At 39.8% G+C, this 23,531-nt stretch overlaps 1 protein-coding gene across 2 annotated transcripts in view; it reads right to left on the bottom strand.

Moving 5' to 3' along the window:
• The window catches only part of pvrl2l (PVR cell adhesion molecule related 2 like), an 87,321-nt gene that overhangs the window by 14,249 nt on the left and 49,541 nt on the right, over window positions 1–23,531 (bottom strand). The window contains exon 7 of one of the 2 annotated variants that reach the window (XM_027016270.2): window positions 16,875–22,016. The exons of the other annotated variant lie outside the window; for it this stretch is intronic. Coding sequence (XP_026872071.2) covers window positions 21,454–22,016 — 563 coding nt within the window. The 3' untranslated portion in view covers window positions 16,875–21,453. Of the gene's footprint in view, window positions 1–16,874; window positions 22,017–23,531 lie in introns of those variants that run through there. 2 annotated transcript variants of the gene reach the window in all.

Raw genomic sequence — 23,531 nt, 5'->3', positions numbered from 1 at the left:
TAATTGGCGATAAAAAAATAAAAAGATTTTAAAAAAGCACCACAGAGTAGGGGTGTGTGATATCGTTATTATGATACATGCACTTTTTCCAAGTATATTGTGAGTATTGACCAGCAACATATTTGATAATAAGTAAAGATAGTTAAATCAACTGGAAGCGTATAAACTGAGTGGTGTTGTACTGTCAAAATTAACACTGCATAGTAACAAGGAGCTGATTAGATGCTGATTAGACTTATCATTAACTTGTGTTTTTCAAAATAGTTGAATTTCTCCAAAAACAAAGGTAACACACATGCGCATGCTAGCGTATATGTACTTGGAAAGCTTGACAAAAACAGGTCACATGCATGTGTGCACACAGGAAATCTCATGGTATGAAACTTCTAGCCATTCTATTCTTACATAAATGCACAGATATCTGTGATGGGTACTGGAACACAGTAGCCAGCATTATCACAGCGCAAGATACCTACAGAGCACAGAGCAACAAAAATACATGGGATTACACACCCATGACAGCCAGAGGAGATCTCTGGACTCCCAGGCAAAGCAGGAATATCAGAAAGATTTCAGATATGATAGCCTTTATCCTCCATACTTGCATTATGCATATTAACCTCTTAATATGCAAGAGCAAGTGACAGGCAATAAAAGTTAAACAGCTAAAAAGGTTCTCACTGACTGTTCTGGCACAATAAGGATTTCTTATGATATATTTCTGCTATATTAGTACTTGTGAAACAGGGCAGTCATCCTTTTATACACTGTGCAGGCAGCCAAGATCAGAACTTACTATTCAGCTCCAAGAACCAATTCACCCTCACTCTCTCTCATTTTCCATTGTTTCACCAACAGAATCAGAATTTGTTCCACTCAGCTCTGTAATACAAAGACCATACTGCAGGCAGAATTCAGGACTGACTTTCATCTCCAGTGAGTCCAGGAAGTATTTTACAATTTTTGCTAAATGTTTTTCCTGTACAGCTCTTTGTCCATACACTAAAAATGTGTAAAAACTGCAGAATTTATGTAATTTGGTTTTCAAACAAGGCTCTTATTTTCTCATGGTGCTCAAATTCTAATAATGTGTTAAGACCCGAGGCAGTTTATGTCTCCTATTAACATTATTGATATCTGTCTTCTTCACAGCAGCTAGTGTTATTCATGAATAAATGAATTAGAGCGGCTACTTTGCCGGTTACCGCTGCTTCCGTGACTGTTGTTCTTGGAAGAGTATTGCGTCTGTTTCACACACTCAAACACTAATGAGCGCAACACTGAGTCTATCTAAACCGCACATGAGCATCCCACTCGCCCCTCCAATCCATTCAGAGTCATAGCGTGCATTTTTATTATTAGGTTTATTATCACGTAAGGTGCATTATGCCCAGATGCGGGGCGGCGCGCGTCAGTCGCGTCGGAGTATTAGCACTAAGAAAACGGACGTGATGTCGTTTCCTTGTCTTACCTAAGCGCCCGCTCCTACGTACTTTATTTCCAAAGCCACAGTATGCCGCTGAGTAAGCGAAAAATATATTTCTCTAATTCCGTTTTCTTACAACTAAATGTCCTGAAAGTTGCGCGAAGTCGCTGGGATTCTAAAAGCCCTCCTCGAGGCACCCGCATTTGTGCAGTTGTAAATTCTGAAGAGGTAGTTTAATGGTCTTCCTTTTTGTTTGTGACATTTCTAGGCCTAAAAAAGGTCTCGGCTGTTGTTAATTGCACCGAGTGGGGATCGAGCCATAAACAGCGGTTTGATATTAAAAGTGACTAATGATATAATTTATGCGCAGTTACGTGTGAAAGCGCAGTAGCGGCCCCTGCTAACACTGGTGTGCCACATATGAGTGGCAACATACTCATAAACCCACACCCACATTGCTTACGCTACTACACATGGTCAGCGCTGTACATATAACAATATTTTAAAGCACATACCCAAAAGAAGTACATAACATGTTTTCAAAGAACATGTTATGAATGTACATTTAGTCTGGGTCACCTTGAGCTTATGATTAGGAGAAGCTGTAACTGCGTGTGTGTGGGTGTGTGCATGTGTTGGCATGTGTGTGTATTTACAAGAGCGACAATCCTAGCTTTCTTTAAATTTTCTCTGGCACATAGCTTTTGAAACATGAGTCAATGAGTGAGACTTCTAATATAGGGGGCTTTAAAAACAAATCCTTAAAGATGAGAAAATTCATGTACTCATTCATTCTCTCTCTCTCTCTCTCTCTCTCTCTCTCTCTCTCTCTCTCTCTCTCACACACACACACACACACACACACACACAAACACACACACACATTTTATCCTCTAACACCTTGGTAGGTTAGCACAAATCCAACATTCCAAAGCTGGAATTCAGAGGCATGTCAAACTCTGTTACCGTGGATACTAGACTGCCCACGGTGCAGTATCACACATATACACATGCACACTCACACACCCAAATACTTACTAAATATATACTGCCTCTCTTTTTCTATTATATACTCACTCATGGTTTCTCTTATCACACATCCATACAAACATACACACAAACATACACACACACGCACAAACATACACACACACGCACACACACACACACACACACACACACACACACACACACACACACACACACCCTCAGGCTTCCTCCTTGTTGAGGTACCACTTGTATTTTAGAAACACAATTCTAGCCTGGGTAAAATCAATGCAAACCAATTGGAAAGTGCTCATAGCAAAATGCTCACCCATTTAGAACAACCTGACAACATGTCTGACATCTTCCCTGTGTTGAGCTAAATACTGTAACTGGGCAAAAAATATGCAAGAAAAATAGAAGAAAAATATCCCAGGCTTTTTCTGGTTCGAATACTGCCCTGAGAAGTGCAGATATTTGATATGCCACCACTTGCCAAGACAAAGAGACAGTGTTTTTATTTAGGTGTTTGTGTGTGAGAGATATGTGAACTTCTGGTGATTTTTAACTGAAAAAGGACACTGTAAAGTGAACACAGAGGCATTTTAAATCTGGGGAACACACACAGACAGAGAGAGAGAGAGAGAGAGAGAGAGAGAGAGAGAGAGAGAGAGAGAGAATAAATTTTACTTAGCTAAAAACCAACATATAGCACTTACTTGGCCTTTCATGGCCAAAAGGATATGAGTAAATAAATTCTCTCCCAAATAGTAACACACACACACACACACAGAGAGAGAGAGACAGATGGAGATAAATATATAAAGAGAAAGTGAGGCAGAGAGCACATAAACAAATTCAGGTAAACACTTTTTATTGGCCTTTTATGATCAATGCGGAAACATCAGTAAATACTAAATTCCTCTCACATCCACAACATGTTACAGTGCAAATGTATAGTACAATAAACCACACCATCTAGACCAGCTAGTTATGCTAGTCTGACAGTATTGTGATAACAAACACAATGCTCCCATGTACTCATACACGCATACACACACATGCACACACACACACAGATGCTCTGAGAGTATATAATTCATAGCAGGTAGGCTAGGCACTCTGAAGACAAGCTGTGAATTTAAATTGAGTGCAGAAATGGCACAAATCCATGAAACAACGGCAGGCTCAAATCTGTGTAAACACACATGGATCAAATCTGCAAACATCACGAATAAATGCACTGACAGAATGTCTGGCTGCCCTGCTGCCCCTCCACACAAACAAACAAACAAACAAACAAACAATCAGACACACACACACACACACACACACACACACACCCTGTCCACCCCCCACATCCTTCACTAAATGTATCATTATAGCAGAAATGACTACAAGCATGTTAGTTATGCAATAAAACCACAACTCTAAAGAAACCACAGGAGTGCACAGGGGTAAGGCCAGAAACTGGGTTTCACACAGCTAAGACAATGACTAATGTTGACTTATTAATTCAGTGACTGTGTGTGTGTGTGTGTGTGTGTGTGTGTGTGTGTGTGTGTGTGTGTGTGTGTGTGTATGTGTGTGTGTGTTCGTGTGTGTAATATCTATGCATGTGTGTTAGAGGGGGGTATGCCACAAGGATTTATCCCCCGCAGAAAGAGAGGCAGTAGGTCTTACAGATGGCATATGACACTGCTTTAATCAGACACACACACACACACACACACACACACACACACAAACACACTTTTATGCAAATGTTTTCACAGTAACTCATCTATGTGTTCACATGTACATAAATTATCACTTTAACACACACACATGTATACATGCACATACACATGCTGAGGATTGAAGAGATTGCCAACCAGAAAGTGGCATACTGACAGCAAAATGATGAGATCTACAGTCCTGCCAGTCTACTTGGTGAACAACAGATTACCATGGATGGCCACACACACACGCACAAAGAGAGAAACACAAAATATATAATAACACTTTTTTTCTACAAGCACACTTAGTCAACTTGCACATACTAATCTGTGTTTTGTAAGAATTACTTGTGGAAAAGTGCAATAAACTCAATGATCCATGTCAGTGTGCTTTGAAGCTTAGAAACAAAATTACAGAGGAACGCACCTTGTTGTCTCATCTAAGCATTTAGAACCACAACACAATCCTCTATCCTTTGGGCTTTTCACTAACTGAATGCTTCATGAGAGCTACCACACTGCTGTATAGCTGCAAAGCTAAAAGATTCCAGTACGTGCTTGTACACAACAGTTCTGTTAATAATAAAAAAAATAATTACTGCCTCCATTTGCACATACAGAATTCCATATGAATGGTTGTTAAAAATTAAATTATAATAAGTCACATTAGAGACTCTTACATAATGCGCATGGCTAATATTTAGAATTGTACTGCAGAAGGCCGTGTGTGTGTGTGTGTGTGTGTGTGTGTGTGTGTGTGTGTGCATGCATGGTGTTTGGGTTATCCTGGTAGTGCAATTTTGTATCCAACAGTGTTTTTGTATTCATGGTGTACAGCTGCTGCCTTTGACAAGTCAATACACAACATTGTTGATGGCCTGTCATCAGTGCAGGTACAGCACACAATCCTGACTGCTCATCACGCTAAATGGCCTGGACGGCTACACTTGCTTTTTTTTTTTTTTTTTTGTGTGTGTGTGTGTGTGTGTGTGTGTGTGTGTGTGTGTGTGTGTGTGTGTGTGTGTGTTGCAGGGGTCAGTGGTGCAGCACAGGCCAAGAAATCCTGTAGTGTAACCATTTCTTCCATACTGGGTTTGCTTGTTCCAGCCCCCCATTTTGTGTGTGTGTGTAGTGTGTCTTTCACTGTTTGTCTACATGCAGTTTGTCTACATTGGCTACATTTGCCTACATTGGCTATTTTTCCAATTCATCATTTATGTACATGAGAGTACAATGGATGAAGCCCACCTGACATTATTCCCCCTGGTCTCATTGGAGATTTTGAGGAGGAAGTTACTGACCTGAAGGTGTTTGACATGTGGGTGAGTAAGTTCAAGTCATTGAATGGGAAGTTGGAAAGTCAGTGAACAGAGTTAGCAAATGAACACAAGTGGACAGAAATTTAAAAACCTAAACTCAAAGATGAGCTGATTCTAGAAACCTGGAATGAGCTTCCTGTCATATACCACACAACGCAGTGTCAGTATTGCTGTACTGAGCAGATTTCTCACATCTAAAGAATATAATGACAAGCCTACGCTTACGTTTCACTAAAGGAATCCTCTGCATGAACCACACTACCAGGTCATAGGCAAAATCACAGGTCACATTAATGGTATGAAGTGTTCCATTTATTACTGGTTAACCTATAATGTGAGAAAAATACCTAATAATATTCCAATTACTACCCTAAAATAACATCATCATAAACTTTTAGGTCTAAAATTACAAAAATAGTATGAACTATTAAATGCCCCCAAAGAAAAATTTTAAATATTTGGTATTTAAGGCTCTTCAAGCTAAAAAGACAAAGTTAAGAGTCAATGTCCCATCTGTTGTCATGCAGTCTAGCATTACGCTCCAGGCCTTCATCTGTGGCCAGTTTCTGACTACGGGGCTGCATTCTAGCTGGATATTTCTGTGTGGCAGCTCTGCCCAGCACTGACACTGACACATGCAAAAACCTTAGCAGCACCACTCAACCTGATAAACTTGCAATAGCTGAACACCCACATCCATGCTTCACCATGTCAAGGTGAATGATGTGTTGGGAACAGCCTGCCACATAAATGAGCTCTGGTCAACAGTGGTTCTGTGGACATTTCCAGAAACTGGCTACATGCGATCTATATTGTATGATATAAAATGCACCAAACGAAAGGACTCCTTCCATTTCACCTCAGAAAGTGGTCAGCCCTCTGTTCTCTGAGAGAGATGGACAGAGAGTGAGGTGAGAGAGCACAGAGGCACTGAAGAGGTTATATCAGTTTTAGCTCACTTCAACAGCAAGGGGACGTGAGATTCCAGCCACACTGAGGTCTCTCTGCTTCTCACTCACACACACATACATGCACATATACATAAACTATCTATATGTAATATGGAAAGTATAAACATAACATTCTAAGTCTAGCCTCTCAGTAACCAAGAGATGTTTTGCCCTTTTAGTTTACAAATAAATAGCTGTCATGTCATTACTGTTAACAACTAATGCACAATATTAACAAATTAATGTAGTGTATCCCAACACACAAGTTAACCCAATTCTGTTCATAGCATTCTAGCTTTTCATTCTTTCAATGTTAAATGCTGTTGTATGGGGTTCCCTTCCTAACCCTCTATGCAGAGCTCAACATCAAAGTGCGATACCATTAAGTTTGAGCACTGTGAACTCGTTCAAAATTCTGTATATTGAAGTCAAGAACCTGAAGACAATCTGTACTTTTATTGTTATTTTTTAAATAATAATAATTAATAATAATAATTAATAATAATAATTATTTATTATTATTATTATTATAGCATTATGTGCACCTCAAATGACAGGGATTCTCTCTCCTCTTTTATAACCTCTTCTATTTCCTGTTTTCCATTCCTCCCTTTTAAAAATAATTGTTCACATCCTTCTGTCTCTTTCCCTATTACACCTCCCTCACTCCACCTACCTGTCTCTCACCCTCCTCCTCTTCCTCTCACCTTTTGTGTCTTTCTCACGCTGAGCACACACACACACACACACACTCTCTCTATCTCTCTCTCCACCCACCAACACCCACACACACACACACACACACACACACACACACACACACACACACACACACACACACCTTCACTCGGAATACCATGCCCAGGGCTCTGCACACGGGACTGGAAACTTAATCCAGGAGAGAGAGTGTGTTTACCAGTGTAGTGTGGGGGTGTTTGGGACTACGTATCTGAAAGCAGGGAGACATGGAGCAAGAGAGAGAGTAGGGGATAGGGAGGGCTCTTTGGTCCAGTGGTCAGCGCTCGTACATACCTCCCGTCAGCCCTGGGTTCAAGTCCTGGTTATGGTGGCTGTCTTCAGCCTTCGTTACATTGAGAGAACACAAGAAAGCAGGTAAAGAAGTTTTGTGATTTTTTAATTGATTACACATTCATTACAAATACCAACAGGAAACAAAATTTCTGTACATGTCCAACATGAAGTACAGCTCCTCAGTTCATTTTAGATAACAAAGTTCAAGAATAGCAGAAGTTTTTTCCAGCATCTGCTTCCTATGATGGCCATGATGGAACAGTGTTTTGCCAACTGTTTGATCTTTATCATGTGCAACCCTCCAATGCAAAGTACATGCACTTTAAGTCTGCCAAAGACAACAAAAATCTTTTTTTTCTTTTTATGTATAAGTAAAAGGCACATGACTTAAAAAAATCTTTCTTTTGAGGCACAGAGATGTAAATAATATCTGATGTATTTGTAGTTCCTATGAAGACTACAGTTTAGTATTCAAGCACTTTGGAGTTTGTAGTGCTTAAAGATTTTCATATCTAGTATAAGCCTATATGGGATATGCGTTTCTATTGGGTCCACAAGCCGGTCGCTGTCTCTCCTTCTAAGAGGTGCAGTCATTAAGAATATGTGCAAAGTGATTTCAGATATTGTAAAGGGTTATCAAACAGAAAGGGGCATGGATGGACGGGTACCCCAGTGTAAGACAATAATTAGTTGGGAGAATCTATAAAACATTTTTTAACACGGAAAATAAGAACTTCATCACTGATAGTGGCATCAGTATAGACTGTGAGATACTTAATGATAAACTACTGCTCATTATCACATGGAATATATTTTTGGATGAACGACATAATGAAAAACACGTTATAACGTTCGTACACCCTCAAATCCTAAGCTAACGATAGCCATTTAGCATGTAAAACGGGACAGAGTGGTTTGTAACGTCGGCATAAATGAAATAGTCTTCTTTCGGAAATTCACTAATTTAAGATGACGTTAATATCCACAGTTGTTGTCAGGCTGATAAAAGCAGTTCATCAGTTTGGAAGCTAGTAGGTTACGCCTGCTAGTTAGCTAACCTAGCTAGCGGTTATCAAGCTCCCAATATTGTTTGCTAGCCGACAAGACGTTCGTGAAATTTCTATCTTAAATCACACGTCTTTGAAGCTAATGTTAGCTATTGTAGCTAGGTCAGGTTTTCAAGAAATCCAACCTCATGACGTCATATTTTACGATAGGACAAGATGGCGATACAGTCTAAATTAGGTGTTTTATTATTTTAATCCAACTTCACTGACAGTGTTACACCTATAAGGATTTTTAAGACTGAGAATCCCTCTTGTAAACTATGCTAGCTACATCTTGTGTTTCATGCCCACTTTAAATCCAAAAATTGATCTATTTCCCTTACATAGACATCTTCACTTTTCAACCTACTGACCATGTGAGATTCTCTTGTAATATAAATCCATTTCATTCGTGTTGTATTTAAGACAGTGTAGTCTTATTGCTTGCAGTTTCATAACACCAGGGAGAGGTGATGCATCAACAAATTCGTCTACGTATGAATTGATGTACTTGGCTATTAGGCTACCTGATGGCTCCATTCTCCTACTAAGGTAATTTATGATCAAGAAATCTGTTGGTCTCATGTCTGACAGGCTAGCCTAAGATACAGAAAGCAGAAGGTTCATCAGTCTTAGAAGTACATTACTGTCTTCCTTCACTGCTTTTTTCATAAAAAAGCTTCTTATAGACTTCTTCTAAAAGCTACTTCTAGACCTGACCATTTCTGAATTTTTTTCATTGCCTGAAAGCATGTTTTCTAATTCCATTCTTGCCTAGATGAAATCAAGACAGCATCAGCATAACCATGGACTGGATTTGGAGCAAGAATTAGAGGTGATGCATATAAACATAGCAAACTCAATGATTAATAGCTATGATGAAATTAACAGAACTGCATGGACATTGAGTTTTGATTCCCACTTCCAAAGGTGCAAGTTTACTGAGGTCTATCCCACAGATGACATGCAGGAAGGAACCTTGATAAACATTTTGCTCAACAATGCAAAAACATTTTAGTGGATTAACATGACATTATTCAAAATTATATCAACTGCCCTCTTGTGATGCTGACACAGTTAGGTAAGTTTATTTTTGCCTATCTTGTGAGGCTTTCAGCAGTGTTGCATCCCAATTGCAACAAAATCACATTGTGCACAAATGTAACTTTTTAAAATGAATCAAACAAGTTTGCAAATGTCATTTTGTTTAGTCAAGCACATTTTCAGTATTTAAATAACACATTTCAGTAGTGGTGTACCTTCTGTCAGCCTGCTTTGCTGAGAATATTACGTTTTTAAAGATTACTTAATTCAGAATTGCTATTAGCCCCTTATATCAAGTCTTTTCCTAGTCTTTTCATACTGAAATTTCACCAATGAAATTTCTTGCAAAAGTTTTTCACACTTGGAAAAGTTAATTGACACTCTAAAGTAGGCTAGAAGTTGTTGCAATAACGAGTCGAAGATTTGCCATTGTAAATTTTCCTGCAAAACTGGCTTGTGTAAAGCCTGGTTTAAAGCACATAATAAATATGAATCTGTAAAAGATTATGCTGACTGCTTTTTAATTTTATTGACAGCAGCTATGACATATGTGTTGTGCCTGTTGTATTGAGTTGATTTATCAGACAGCAAATTGCGGTGAAACAGTGCCACTGCAATCTTGGCATGCACGCACGCACGCACACACACACACACACACACACACACACACACACACACACACACACACACACACACACACACACACACACACACACACACACACACACAAAAACGAGAAAGGGAAATGGATGACAATCTGGGATCATAGCATGCTCCCAAACCAAAATATGCAGTCATAACCCATATAGATTAATGCACCTATATCCCAAACATAAATCTTTTTCATAGTTGTTCACACCAGTGCCAAGTTTGGTTCAGCAATCTCATAGATGTCCAATTCCAGTCATAGAGGACTGAAAGCCACAGAGTGTGTTGATTTTTTCTGCACACCAACTGAAGCAGACCATTGACTGTTGAGTTGAAATAGGTGTGCTTGATGAGGAAAATCACCCAAATGTCCTGGACATTTGCCCTTCAGCAATGAAGCTACACCCCAGATAACACTGCATTCAATCAAAACAATGTATCAAAACAAATATCTGAAAATAGTTACTATAGTCAAGGGAAAAGGAAATATTAGCCTGTTGTGCTCAAACCTACCCACACACACCTACCCACCCACAACAACTACATTTTAAATTATATAAAAAACACACAAGAACTAAAGAAAGCATACCATACTCACACAGATATACCACCTGTAATAGTCTAATAATGGCTTGTCCATTAGCCCTGCATATATAAACCATTAGGTATGTCAATAACATAGTAACCAGATAGCTTTTTGTTCTGGCCCCAATAGCTTCTGGGTATGGTCTTGATGAGAGCAAGCTCAGTTTTACAGTTGCCCATATTACTCCTTTCCATTTTATAAGTGAGCAATATACTCCATATTGGGCAATAGATATTCTTCATTATTTATCTTGAATAAAAGCTTTTTATCTAGAGAATGCTGTAACAAATCCCTGGCAAATCCATCCTTCAACGGAAAAACGATCATGTAATGTAAATGTAAATAGTTGCAACTAGTATAGTAAATATTTAAAACAGTTAATTAAATGTTTTTTTTAATTTAAGATTTGCTGAGAAAACATCTTCTTCCCAGAATAGTCCAAATATGAGTGGGTTTAGTCATACTCCTTCAGAATGTTTGGAGCTAGAAATTTACCAGTAGTAAATTCTTTAGTGCATCACTATACTTACTGTTGTGTAGTTAAAGGACTCATTTTTGAGTTATGCATTCCTGCAGCTCATCTTTCTCATCTCTAATGACAGCAACTCACTCATGTCTTCTGAATTTGAACAGCAGTATAAGTAAGAATTCCATCTCAACAAGGTCTTCCTATTTTGTCTTAAACCATATAATCAATGTTATAACATTATAACATATAACGTTATATAACATATAATAACATCAATGTTTTTGTGGCTTTGTTTAAAATCTGGCATGGCAAAGCACACCCTACGCTGGTTCTTAATGAGTTCAATAACCCTACAGGCTGTGGAAACACATAAGTCAACTGAGATCACCAGAGACCCAAACAGGTGTTCCACCATAACCTGCCACCTATTAATTTAAAGAAAAAAACAGTGCTACCAGTTTGTGTTTTTTATATTTGGGCAGAAAAAACTTGGCAAACTGACTTTTTTATTTGGTTTGCTAGCACTGCATGAGTCATTAGGGGGGTAGAATAAAAAGCAAAATTACATGGGAGATTGTTATCCTGAACACTAATGAAAACCAGCATTTTGGGAGTGTGTTTCCTTAAAGGGCCTCCATACAGAAACCGACATATAGCATACTGCTGAAATGAACAAAAGTTTTACTCTGAATAAAGTTCAAAGGAATCCAGCAAGGCAGAGTAGAAGGGTAATAACTAAGAAATGAAATAGCTTCTGATTCTTTTTTTTCCTTGGGAACAGGTTGCACAGGGTGAGGGTGAGGGTGTAAAATGTGTGTCTGTAGAAAGCAATGTTGAAAATCTGGACTTGAAGGTGAAAAGTGGTATATGAGCAATCTTGTTTATTTCAAATTTAGCACTTGGTCATGATGCAGCTATATATATGCCATCCTTATGGGGAGGTAAAATTGGAAAAAAAAAAAAAAAACTCAAACACTGGCAGACTGCCTTTTTCTGGTTCCTTTTTCGTTTATCACAATTTGCCTTATTGCTCATTTCTTTCTGGGACTGAATTAGTGCAGTTTTTTTTTAATGCCCATTTGGATGACAATTATCAGTTTGAAATGTAATTATTTATCATGACACAAATAATCACATATGAGAGTATGCCAATGATAAATGAAAACCAGACATGTTCAGTATCACGGAACATTCCTCCCCCCATGAGTCATGTGGCACGGCCCGTCGCGTGTAAGGGGACTCGCAGTTGTGTTGTTGTAAGCACGCCCACCTGTACTAGGTTGAATGTTACGTGTTTGTCAGTCTGTTTAAACCCCTGTCAGTGTGTGCCCTGTGTTGGTCATTGTCGCTACTTTGTGTTTAAATCAATCTCTGTGGACATCGCTGTAGCAGTAACGTGGGTTTGTGTTTGTCACTCATTGATGTGTACGTGTTCATTGTTTAGTGTTAAATGTTTAATTATGTTATCCTTAGATGTTATATGTGAGTGCCATTGTTGTCCACGTTTTATGTTAATAACCGTCTTTCACAGACAAGGGGGTCTGTGCGTCCTGCTCCATGCCCATCGGCACTTATGCAGACCTCGTTACATTCAGTTCTTTGTTACGCATTAAACCAGCACAGCAAAATCACAGTTATGCTATAGGAGAGTCAGATATGCAGTCTGAAGGCCTGTGAGAAATTTAAGAACAAAAAGGTTATAGAGTAGCTACGGTTGGCATTTCATTGCTTTGGTAATACTCACATAAATGAACCTAACTGGAGAGACAGAGAGAAGAGAGAGAAAAAAGAAAGAAAACGGATATTGAGAGGGAGAGTGCGTGGGAGAGAGGGAGACTGGGCAATTGGGAGAGAGAGGCAGACTGAGAGAAAAAGAATAAGAGTAAGACAGTGTGAGAAAGTGAGAGAGCAGACCTACATTCCTCAAGGCTTAGCCTTTGTACGCAATACGATTTCATCTTCCAAAACAGCAACTGGTGGCAGGGCACCTGTTTTTCATCACAAAATCAGCTCAGTAGAAACTACCTAAACAGAAGGCTTGCTGGAACATTTCACCATCTCCCATTCATCAGTCCCTATCCCAACAGAACTCAGTAGCTGTCAATAGGAGATTCATTTAGATCTTATCTTAAGAGAGAAGGGAAGAAGGCAGAAGGGCTTGATAGCTGCAACACTACTCACTCTTTTGCTGTTCCATTTCTACTTTTCCATTGACACCCTATTAAACAATTTGAAAACAACAGAAATGTTCTTGACCAAAAACACCTATCAAAGTCTTAAACAAAATATAATGGCAAGATAATAAAACAAGTAGAAAATGCAAAGTTGCCTCTTATAGCAGTGGAACTGCCTGCACAGGTGGGAAAGGCCCAAGAATGAGTAGAGCTAGCCCAGAACTTAAGGTGGTGGCAAAACGCTGGCTGGAGTGTTGTCAAGGTGACAAATGCCAGAGCCTGAAGTGGCCCTCAGAGATGAGGCACAGCGCATCTGCCTGCGCTCAGCTAAGGAGAACAGCAGCAGTAGCCGGGCATCACAGCAGCATGTTGGATTAGTCGACAAATGGGCTGGGGTGGCAAAATGGGAAAAATTCACTGTGTGGCTCTACCAGTGCAAGTTGCTGGCTTGGGATTTAAGTAATCATTCAGCTACATGGCATGTAGTAATGCAATGATGTGGAAGAAGTGATTATATGCCTAGCATGACTGAACTGTTAAATCATTAATTTCTATAGAAGCATGTGAGAAATGGGACAGAACAGAGGCATAGAACTAACAATTCACTAGTGAGAAATCTACTATACTATATATGGGAATATCCTTATTTGTAGGACACAAAATAGTGATCTGTGATCATTACTGAGGTCACTTTTGCTTTTTTTGACTTGGTCCATTTCACTCTAATCCTGATACTCAACTGTTATACTCAAGAGTGGAGTTGTAAAGAAATAACCTCTATGTTGTGACCACGCATCAGTAATATACCCAGGGCTGAATGAAGCTTCTTTGTGGCCCTAGGCTATGAAAAATGTGGAACCCCCTTAAAATGAAGATTTTATATTTGCAGTTTAAAATACCATATGAATAGGCCAGTGCGAAGTAATAAAACAGAATGCCTCCACAAATAAAAATAAATAATAGGCATGTAATCTGAAAAGGAGGGTCACTCAAATAACAGTTGCTTGACCACTTCTGAAATACATGGTTAATTTAAGAATTATATATTTTATCTGATTAGCATGTGCTTGTTGCTGTAGTTTTCATTGGTAAACCCTGCTCAAACTGTCAAAATGTAGTACATTTTGCTAGTTTCCCTGATGAAATCTCATCTCCTCATCAATTTAATCTATTTCAGGATCATAATGGCAGTAGAGTGCACAGAGAATCCCCAGTATCCATCCTCTGCCACATCCTCCACCTCCTCCTGGGGAATCGCCAGGCTTTTCCAGAGCCTTCAGTGGCTGCTGGATCTCTTGGGTCTACCCTGAGGCTTCCATGCTATGCCTGGTATACCTCCAATGGGAAGTGATCAGGGGCATCCTTACCAGATGCCCAAACCATATCAATTGGCTCCTCTCAACTACTAGATCAACTACTAAATTGAGAGCTTCACATTATAGCTCCCTCTTCACCACTACAGTCCAGTACAGGGACTACATGACTGCTGCCACTGCACAGAGCCTAAAGTTGATCTCACAATCCCTCTCTTCCCATCACTTGTGATCAAGACCCTGAGATAGTTCAGCTCTTTCCAGGTGGCTGTGCCCCCATACCTGGAGGGAGCATGCCATCCTTTTCCATGAGATAATCATGGCCTCAGGTTCCTACTGAGTGCTTCACACTCATCTGCAAGCCTCTCATGTCTGCACTGAAGATCTCCATATGAGGAAGCCAGGAAGGCAACATCTGGCAACAATAGCAGCAATTCAGCAACAATAGCAAGCTCTCAGTCCCCCTGCCAAAAGTTCTCCTGTGGTTGGCCACACCTTGCTGTCCTGTCTATGAACATCAAGAACAGAAGTGGAGACAAGGCACATCCTTGACAGTGTCCAATGCCTAAATTAAACAAGCTTGACTTATGCTTGCAACCACTTCAGTGTTATGGCAACAAGATCTCAACCACTTTTTTTTTTTAAACAGGGCTTTTAAAAAGATATATGTGGCTTAAGTAGTTTGGTAGTTTCATACCATAAATATTACCATGAATCTTATAATTCTTACAGTCTGCATAGACCAACATTCATATTACTGCTTCATTAGTGAATTAAAGATATTATGAATAGAAATCTTTCAGTGCTATTTATGCAAGGTCAATTATTGTTTTACAATTCAGATTTACTTAACCAGAATGAGCTTGTACAGTTTCTTTATATGCAGCTAGGATGTGGTAGGAATGACATTTAGTTAAGCGCGACATTCTAAAATTCAATATTTCATCATTTAGGTTAGGGATATGATATTATAACAAATACAAATACATTCTTCCTACCCAATTATGATTCTAAGGGGCACTGGCCCTCCTCAGCTTTTCACAAGTCAGGTGCCAAATTCCCAGACTTTTCCCTGACTACAATGCTGAATGTCCATGAACAGAACAGAAAAACAGTATGCCATTGTTAAACGGGTAATAAATAAGTTACTACAAAATTCCCTGATATTCCGTGACTTGACCCAAAAAATGATCAAATCCTCTGACTTTCCATAGGTGGAACATTCTTTTTTAAAATTTCTGGGTATTCCAGAAATTGACCACTGGGAACCCTGCTTTCTTCACATTAGAAATGGGCAGGCATCCCTGTCTTCTCAAGCAAGTTTATCTTTTGCTAACTTTGCTGTGTTACCTTTTTAGCATATAGTAACAGTCTGCATATGTAGCGATCGATTTCAAGTCCCAATGGACTGGAATAAGAAACATTACCCCGATCATTCTACTCATCCATGTTGGCTGTTGTGGAACCAATAAGTGTGTGTATGCCAAGTGGAATTAAGTAAACTCAGAGATCAAAGGTTAATTTAAAGTTTGTTAATCTTCTTGTCCTGTGATACTCTGCAAGGCACCATGCACAGACAATCCTTCATAAATATTTGCACACAGTGTAGTCTAATCATAAAGTTTTAAGTCTAATACTTTCAAAATTGTTTAGTCGCATACACTGCTTTTGCCTTCTAGTAGATTGAAAGTTAATCAGGGATTTTTGACCACTATCAAATGCCTAATATGGCAAAAAGATTGTAAGCTTCACGTGTAACACCTTGAATTTAGGGCAGTCAGCATATTTACATATTTCCAACTATTACAGTCAACTATATATTTATTTATCATTTACATTTTGCCTTGCCTTGTCCATTCCTGCTGGCTCAACATCAAATCTTTTCTTGTCCTTCCTGTTCCTATTTGGTTACCATCCTATCATGTACTGCCGTACAATTTTGCAAGACCAGCGTGCTGAAGGACTCTATAGCAGGTATCATATACTAGAGGGTCTACTATACAACTACTGAATGATGACACTTTTACTGTTTATAGCCAAGCATAATCACATCCACCCTAGTCATCTTTTAACATGACGTGATATTTTCATATAATTCTATAATGTTGAATTAATCCATATTTCATCACACTGATTTAATCTTTTCAGGCTAGTCAGCAGCACCTAAATGCAATACTGATGTGTCAAAAGTGAATGAACTCAAACTGCTTTTACAGAATTTCATATTCCATTTCAGTGTTTCACATCCAATAAAGGTAAACAACTGGAAAATGTATCCACGGGTCATTTTAAACACAAATGCAATTTTGATGTAACAGAAATCCAACAAATTTTAATTACAAGCAGAATGCAAAAATAATGTGACATAATGTGACAAAACTTAAGTTAATGTGTTCATTTTTCTTAAACACAGTGTACAAATCACTCACAGTGTGAGTGTGAGAGAGGCTTATTATTTTATATCTGTTAAACCATTTCTTATGGGTCGAAGAGATTAAAGATCTAAATCTGTAGATATTGCGTGTAAAAAAGTAAGAAAAAATGAGGCCTGGCACATAAAATGCAACAGATCTAAAATAAACACAGGTGAACCATGGCCATTTGACACATGATTATTGTGAATTTGCATAAATTAGTGATGCTTTTTCAAACTTAATCAAAATATGTACAAGTAAGAAGGGGGATAGAGAGATATGGCAAGTAAAATGTTGCTTTTTTGTCTCAAGGCTTTTGTTTGGTTATTTTGAGATTACAGGCGGACAGGAATCAGAGCTGTTGTGCTCCACTCCTGCTTTTGAAATGACTGAAGGGGCAGGGAACGGCTCCAGAACTGGCAAACCACAACGCCTTCTGCCATGGTGCTGCTCCACTCACCGGGACACCTGGATGGGGCTGTCTTCTGGAACCCCCAGCTCAGATTCTATATAAGGTGATGTCAGTGTTAAGTAATACATATTTATTTTAACTGAAACAATGCATTTGTAGGGGTGTTTTCTCTGTAGGACATGTACTTTTCGGAGCAGTGTCTGTCAGGCGCAACTGTGGATGCCCAACTCACTTCATCCTTCCACCTGTTTGTGAACATCACCTGTATCAAGGCGTCTGAGGTCACTCAAAACTGCTCTGATTTTTTTTCTGCACCTACTCCCATTTGGTGTCAGCCAGACCAAAGCACAGCTGTAATTTACAGCACTGATAAATAACCTTTCCCCCCCCAAATAATTTCTTGGTAAATACATTCACAGTATATAAAATACAGGCACACCACACATCAAGATACACACCACAGACACCTCACAAAATGAAACTGTTATCTCAATTAATTAATAGCAATACCTTTTCACAGATTTCAGTTTAAAAAAACAAAAACAAAACAAGAAGAAGCAGTGATGATTTTGTGATATGAACAGTTTTGTGTCACTTGCATTATTTATAAAGTCCAAAGACAGAAATTCTGTTATAGTCTTGCTCTGACTGAAACCAGTATTATTCTCCTCTAAATGTGGCACTCTGACAGAGCACAATACACATTACTGTCAGCAAAGCCAAATGAATGGCAAATCACACTGGACTGGCTAAGTAGCCCACATGTGCTGGCTCCATCAGAAAAGGCCTCCAAATAGGCTTGCATGTTACCATGGTGCAATTTTATTATGGGGTACAGTATTATTATGGGGAAAATTGCTCTAGACCAGGCAATCTCTCTTTTTTCTACCCCTAAAATTATTGATGGGAAGCAGGCAGTGAATCCTGCAATGCATTTTCTACTGATTTAAACTTGAATTTTAAAACCTTGCTCTCATAAAAGTCTTTAGAAAGTGAGCAAATTAAACATATAGGTAGGCACTTACATTGACTTCTGACTGTCTGTTAATACACATCACATAAATACATTATTACATTTCAAGAAAGTCATTGATTAATATAGTAGCTATTCAGAACAAACCCTACTTGGTAACTGATTTTTTTCTGTGTATTCTGGTTTTACCCTGAAATTGTGCAAATGAGAACATTGTATCAACACCTGTTATACAACGTACATTTTGTACTATTTTGGAAAATCAACCATACATTTAATCAAAAATACTGCTAAAATTAGTCATTTGAACAGAAAAAAAACACCTTTTGTTTGGCAACACTGAGGTTACAAAGTTTAAAAATGCCCGTTCTAACATTTCTGCTTCTTGTCAGACTCATGTGGCTTGACTGTCAGCTATGTTTTAGCTGCTGCTGTCTGCTTTAATACACAGAATATCCGGGGCATGTTCAATACTTGGGTAACTTCAAAAAGAAAGCATTACTGTTTAAAGAACTTCAGCTGTTATTGTTTTACAATATTTGTCCAAATTCACTTTCTGCATTTTCATCCTGAACAACTGAGTGTTCCAGCAGCTCCTGAAAAGCTCATTTGCAGTCATACTTATAGGTGCAATGACACAAGCAGGAGGGGACTTGTTGGGGGTAGTAAGAAACTAATTCAGCAGTGGAGGTGAATGGCTCTTCAAAGCTACATCAGCTTGCAGTCTTTGCACTCGCTGGGTTCCAATAGTACTCAATATGACCTCACAGTACATTAAAAGGAGCAGCATCAAGTTGGCACTGCACCGGTATGTGCACACATGCTGCTACTTTAGCATTGCAGGACATGACAGATGATTTGCTTAGATCCTGTCTTTTGTCCTTGACTGTTCACATTCATTTTTGTCGGTCAGCCATATCTTTCAACTGTGTGAACAGACCTCTGGCCTGAAAGGATCCACATATGCCCATTTGGAAAAACAAAAACATCCGGTATATGACTTAAATGTACCCACAGACAGCAAAATGTACCAACCTTTCAAGAATTTCTACTAGTGAATCAAGGAAATGAATGTCCACCACTGGAACACTGAAATGAATATCCACCAGTCGGCATATGAAATGAATGTCAGCCAGTGACATGAATATATGTAGATGAACCTATGAAATGAATGTCCACCATGAAATGGGGATAAATATGTCCATTGCAAAATTTACTATTTTTTTTAGAAAGGTAGCTGCAGTGGATTAGAGCAAGAAGATGAACATGTGCAAAACGCATAGCAATTACTGCTTTAGCTGCCATTAGTGGCCCTCCCGTGTGAGTTTGGGAGAAGAACCAGCAATGAACACCCATCGGCACCTGGGCAATGAAATGTATTGTATAAAAATAACATGAAATCAAATCTGAGTTCTCTGGGCATACATTGGTATGAATCAGATATCTGATCAAGAACTGCATAAGAAATTGGCACTGATCCAATTGGAAAAGATCACACAGATTAAATGTGAAAAAAATCCTTTGAGATATATGTTACGTGTCAGCAAAACAAATTAATTTGGGCCAAATCCTCTCTGTACTTTAAACCCAGCTGTAGTGTTTGTTTGTGTCTGTGTGTGTGTGTGTGTGTGTGTGTGTGTGTGTACCAAGAGCAGCAAGTCTCAGTCTAACCCCTATCAGTTGGGGCTCTGTGCAAAGATACCAAGGATGAATGACTGATGATAAAGTCAGTCTGAGCACAGCTAGCCATCCATGAAGCCCGCCTGAGACAGACGGCAAATGACAGCTGCTCTGCTGTATCTCATCAAGGTTTGCCTGCCTCTATGGTCATCTTTGCAACTCCTAACAATCAAAAGGCATCTGTTTGTAGAGAATTCACCAAAGCTTTTTTTTCCACTTAAACTCAATCACTTCCTCAGTGAGTGCTTCGGCACATCCATGGGGTTTGGCGTCATGCTGCACATACTACGTCTAGCCCACTACAGCTTTTGGGGATTTGCTTTCTGTGGTTCGGATACAACAGGATTAGTCAGCAAACGAGGCCTCTTTAGCAGCTAATGCACAAGACTCTCTGCCTTCTGAATTAAACACAGCCCAGAACACACTGCTCAGCTGGCGAATGGTGTTAAGGGGGCAGAGTCGGGGTGGCTGAGGGGTAGTGGAGGGGGGTTGTTGGGGTTGGGTGGCTAAAACAATGAGTGCTAAAACATTGATCATGTTTGGAAATGGGGAACTTAAAAGAAGCAAGTCCAACCAGAAAGTGAAAGCTCCAGAGCTGGTGCGGATCAGCAGTGCTGAGAACAAAGGCTCCAAGACCTGGCAGATCACTGCCTGCAGCTTGATCCATTCTTATCCCAGCCAACACAAATCAGCTCATCTCTGCACATCAGTTGATGAGAACCTAACCAGACTGATAATGAAACAGACAACTTATTTGACCCCAAAGCATTGCATCTGCATTGATGACTTCGGTGCCCACACAACCCTGAGAACTAAATCTGGAGTGTATTGAGGCCTTCAACTTTAAAAAAAGAAAGAAAAAAAACAGGATTGCAGAAAGGAGTTGACTAGGCATCTGAGTGAATAAATCAGAAATGGGTGAATTCCCAAGACAAAAGATGAAAATAACAGACTATGAACAGCAATCAAATTCTTCATACTAATCTTTTGTGTCCTTCTCCAGCAATGGTTCAACTGAAAGACACAATGACAGTTGCTATGACAAGCATGTTTATTGTTCATCCCCTCTTCAACCCCCCTCCCCCAGTTGTATTATGTGCTTATATCCATAAAACAGGAAGCATGTGCCTATTTTCACCATTGAAGCTCCATTCCATCCTCTTACATCAAGTCTCAGGACAGAAAAACAGAAAGTGTTTCTAACTGGTTGGGTAGAGGGTTAACATCTCCACAAAGCTTCACCATCACAACCATTTGGTGTTCCCTCAGACATAGATGGCGGTCCGGGAGATGATGGACCCGTCCCTCTGTGACTCCATGTCATCATCCACATACATACTGCACACATCATTGTGCCGTTGGACATGGTAGCTGGGCGGCAGCCCTCCAAAACCGTCATACTGGTCCTGGTCCTCCTCCTCCTCCTCCTCCTCCTCCATCATACTGTCGTTCAGGGCAGCAAACTTGCGTCGCTCAGCCTCATCCAGTTCATAGCTCAGCAGTATCTTGTGGGCAGTAGGAATGCTGGCTGGTGCATGTGGGAACTCGCTGCCCTTTTCGGCCAGAGCTCCTGCCTCACTCTCACAGTATGTGTAAATGGGCCCATTGTTATTGGCCCCTGTGCCATTGTTGCTGATCTTTTTGCCTGTAAAGAGGCGGGCCTTATTGCTGTAGGAACCCTGCTCGCCGTCACTTGAGTACCTGTGCCGCTGCCGATGGCTGCGCATCACTAGCACAGCAACCAATGCACTGACCAATAGGAGGGCTAGCAGGCTACCGAGGATGGCTCCTACCAATACGCCCACACTGGAGGGGTCCCCTGTCAATTCTGTAGGGGAGGGGGGGCACAGGTGAAGAACAAATGAGCACCATTCGGGGTCTAGCAGGTCTTGATCTCCATTAGAGCTGGTGGCTGATACATCAGTTGCATTTAACAGCTAATCTTCCCCTTTGTTGGAGTTGCACTGTTTGGTTGGTTCTGTTTTTGTTGTGTTTTGTTACTTTTATTTCACTGCCCCCTCATTCCCAGCTACATGGTGTGAGCCAAGTTTGCCAGGTCCACTCGTTTCAGTTTTGAGGAAAGAAAAAAAAAAAACACAACACACTTAAAAAACGTCGGCCACACGCTCCAGGTACACAATAGATAAAGGAAAGGAAATGACTGTTAAATTATGGTCATGCAGAGAAGGTGAGAGTCGTCCTTTCATACAAGAATGCAGCACAGCTAACACCCAACCTCCCTCCCTCCCGCTGACCTCATCTGATTGGTCAGTCACAAAGTTGTGTGCATTCCTGTTGAATATCAGAAAATTCCAATACAAGTAGCAGAGAGAAGCAGAGAGACCTGCCCTAAGCAGGATTGGCTCCATTTCATGCAACAGTCCATAAAACCTGCATGGAATGCACTGTCAAGACAGGGTATAACAGAAGAGATGTCTGCATCAGGAAATAGTAGTGATTATGGCACATCTTGTGCTATATGTAAAGTAATTCATTAAATTATATAGTTCCACATTTCAGGAAGCTGCTCTCTGTGCAAGTTAAGGTGAAAAAATACAGCTTTAATGTCCATTCCGCCTCTGATAGGACCTCTGATATAATATGATGACTGTAATCTTTTTTCTTTGAACTTTAACCTAAGTAATCAGGAATGGCTATAAAAAACACTATGTGTCCTGCATAATGGCCAGTTGCAGAAGTTACTGATCCAAAACTTTATGGCATGATGTAATTATCTTTGATGAGCCAACAGGCTTGAATACACACAAATTAAGAGGAAAAAAGTTGAAGAACCAGGTGAGCTGCTCAGGTTTGAGTAGTAAAAGAACCTTCTGAGATCTGTACAGATATCCATGAGCAGCATGACCAGAGTGTGGGGTCACTGTGAGCACATTTACATTCCATTCCTCTACTCTTACCCTGTGCTCTGGTCAGACCAGCACCAATTCTGCCTTCTTAAATCTCCCCAGTTACCATGACAATTTGACTCATTGTGAATTGAGACCAGTTGGCAGGTCAAGAAGCTTTTCCTGAAACATTACATCCTCTTTTGGCCATATCTTTAAGCCAACCTCTCTCTGTCTCATGCATGCATACATGCAAGCACGCACACACACACAGAATCATTCAGTACTAGTGAGCAATGCATTCCCCATGCTCCAGAGAATACTAATGTGTACTAAGTATATGTGAAGGTATACAAACTCATGCTCTTTTCCTCACTCACTCACTCACTCATTCATTCACTCACTCTTTTTGTCTGCACTGTATAGTGCCTGAGAAGAGAGATGGGTAAGGGTTGGGGGGCACTTCTTTCCCAATATCTCTCCCTCATATTTCTCTC

Source organism: Electrophorus electricus, chromosome 8, assembly GCF_013358815.1.
Source record: "Electrophorus electricus isolate fEleEle1 chromosome 8, fEleEle1.pri, whole genome shotgun sequence".
Taxonomy (NCBI): Eukaryota; Metazoa; Chordata; class Actinopteri; order Gymnotiformes; family Gymnotidae; genus Electrophorus; species Electrophorus electricus.
Note: the sequence above shows the minus strand (reverse complement) of the source record. Positions and strands in the feature narration are given on the sequence as shown.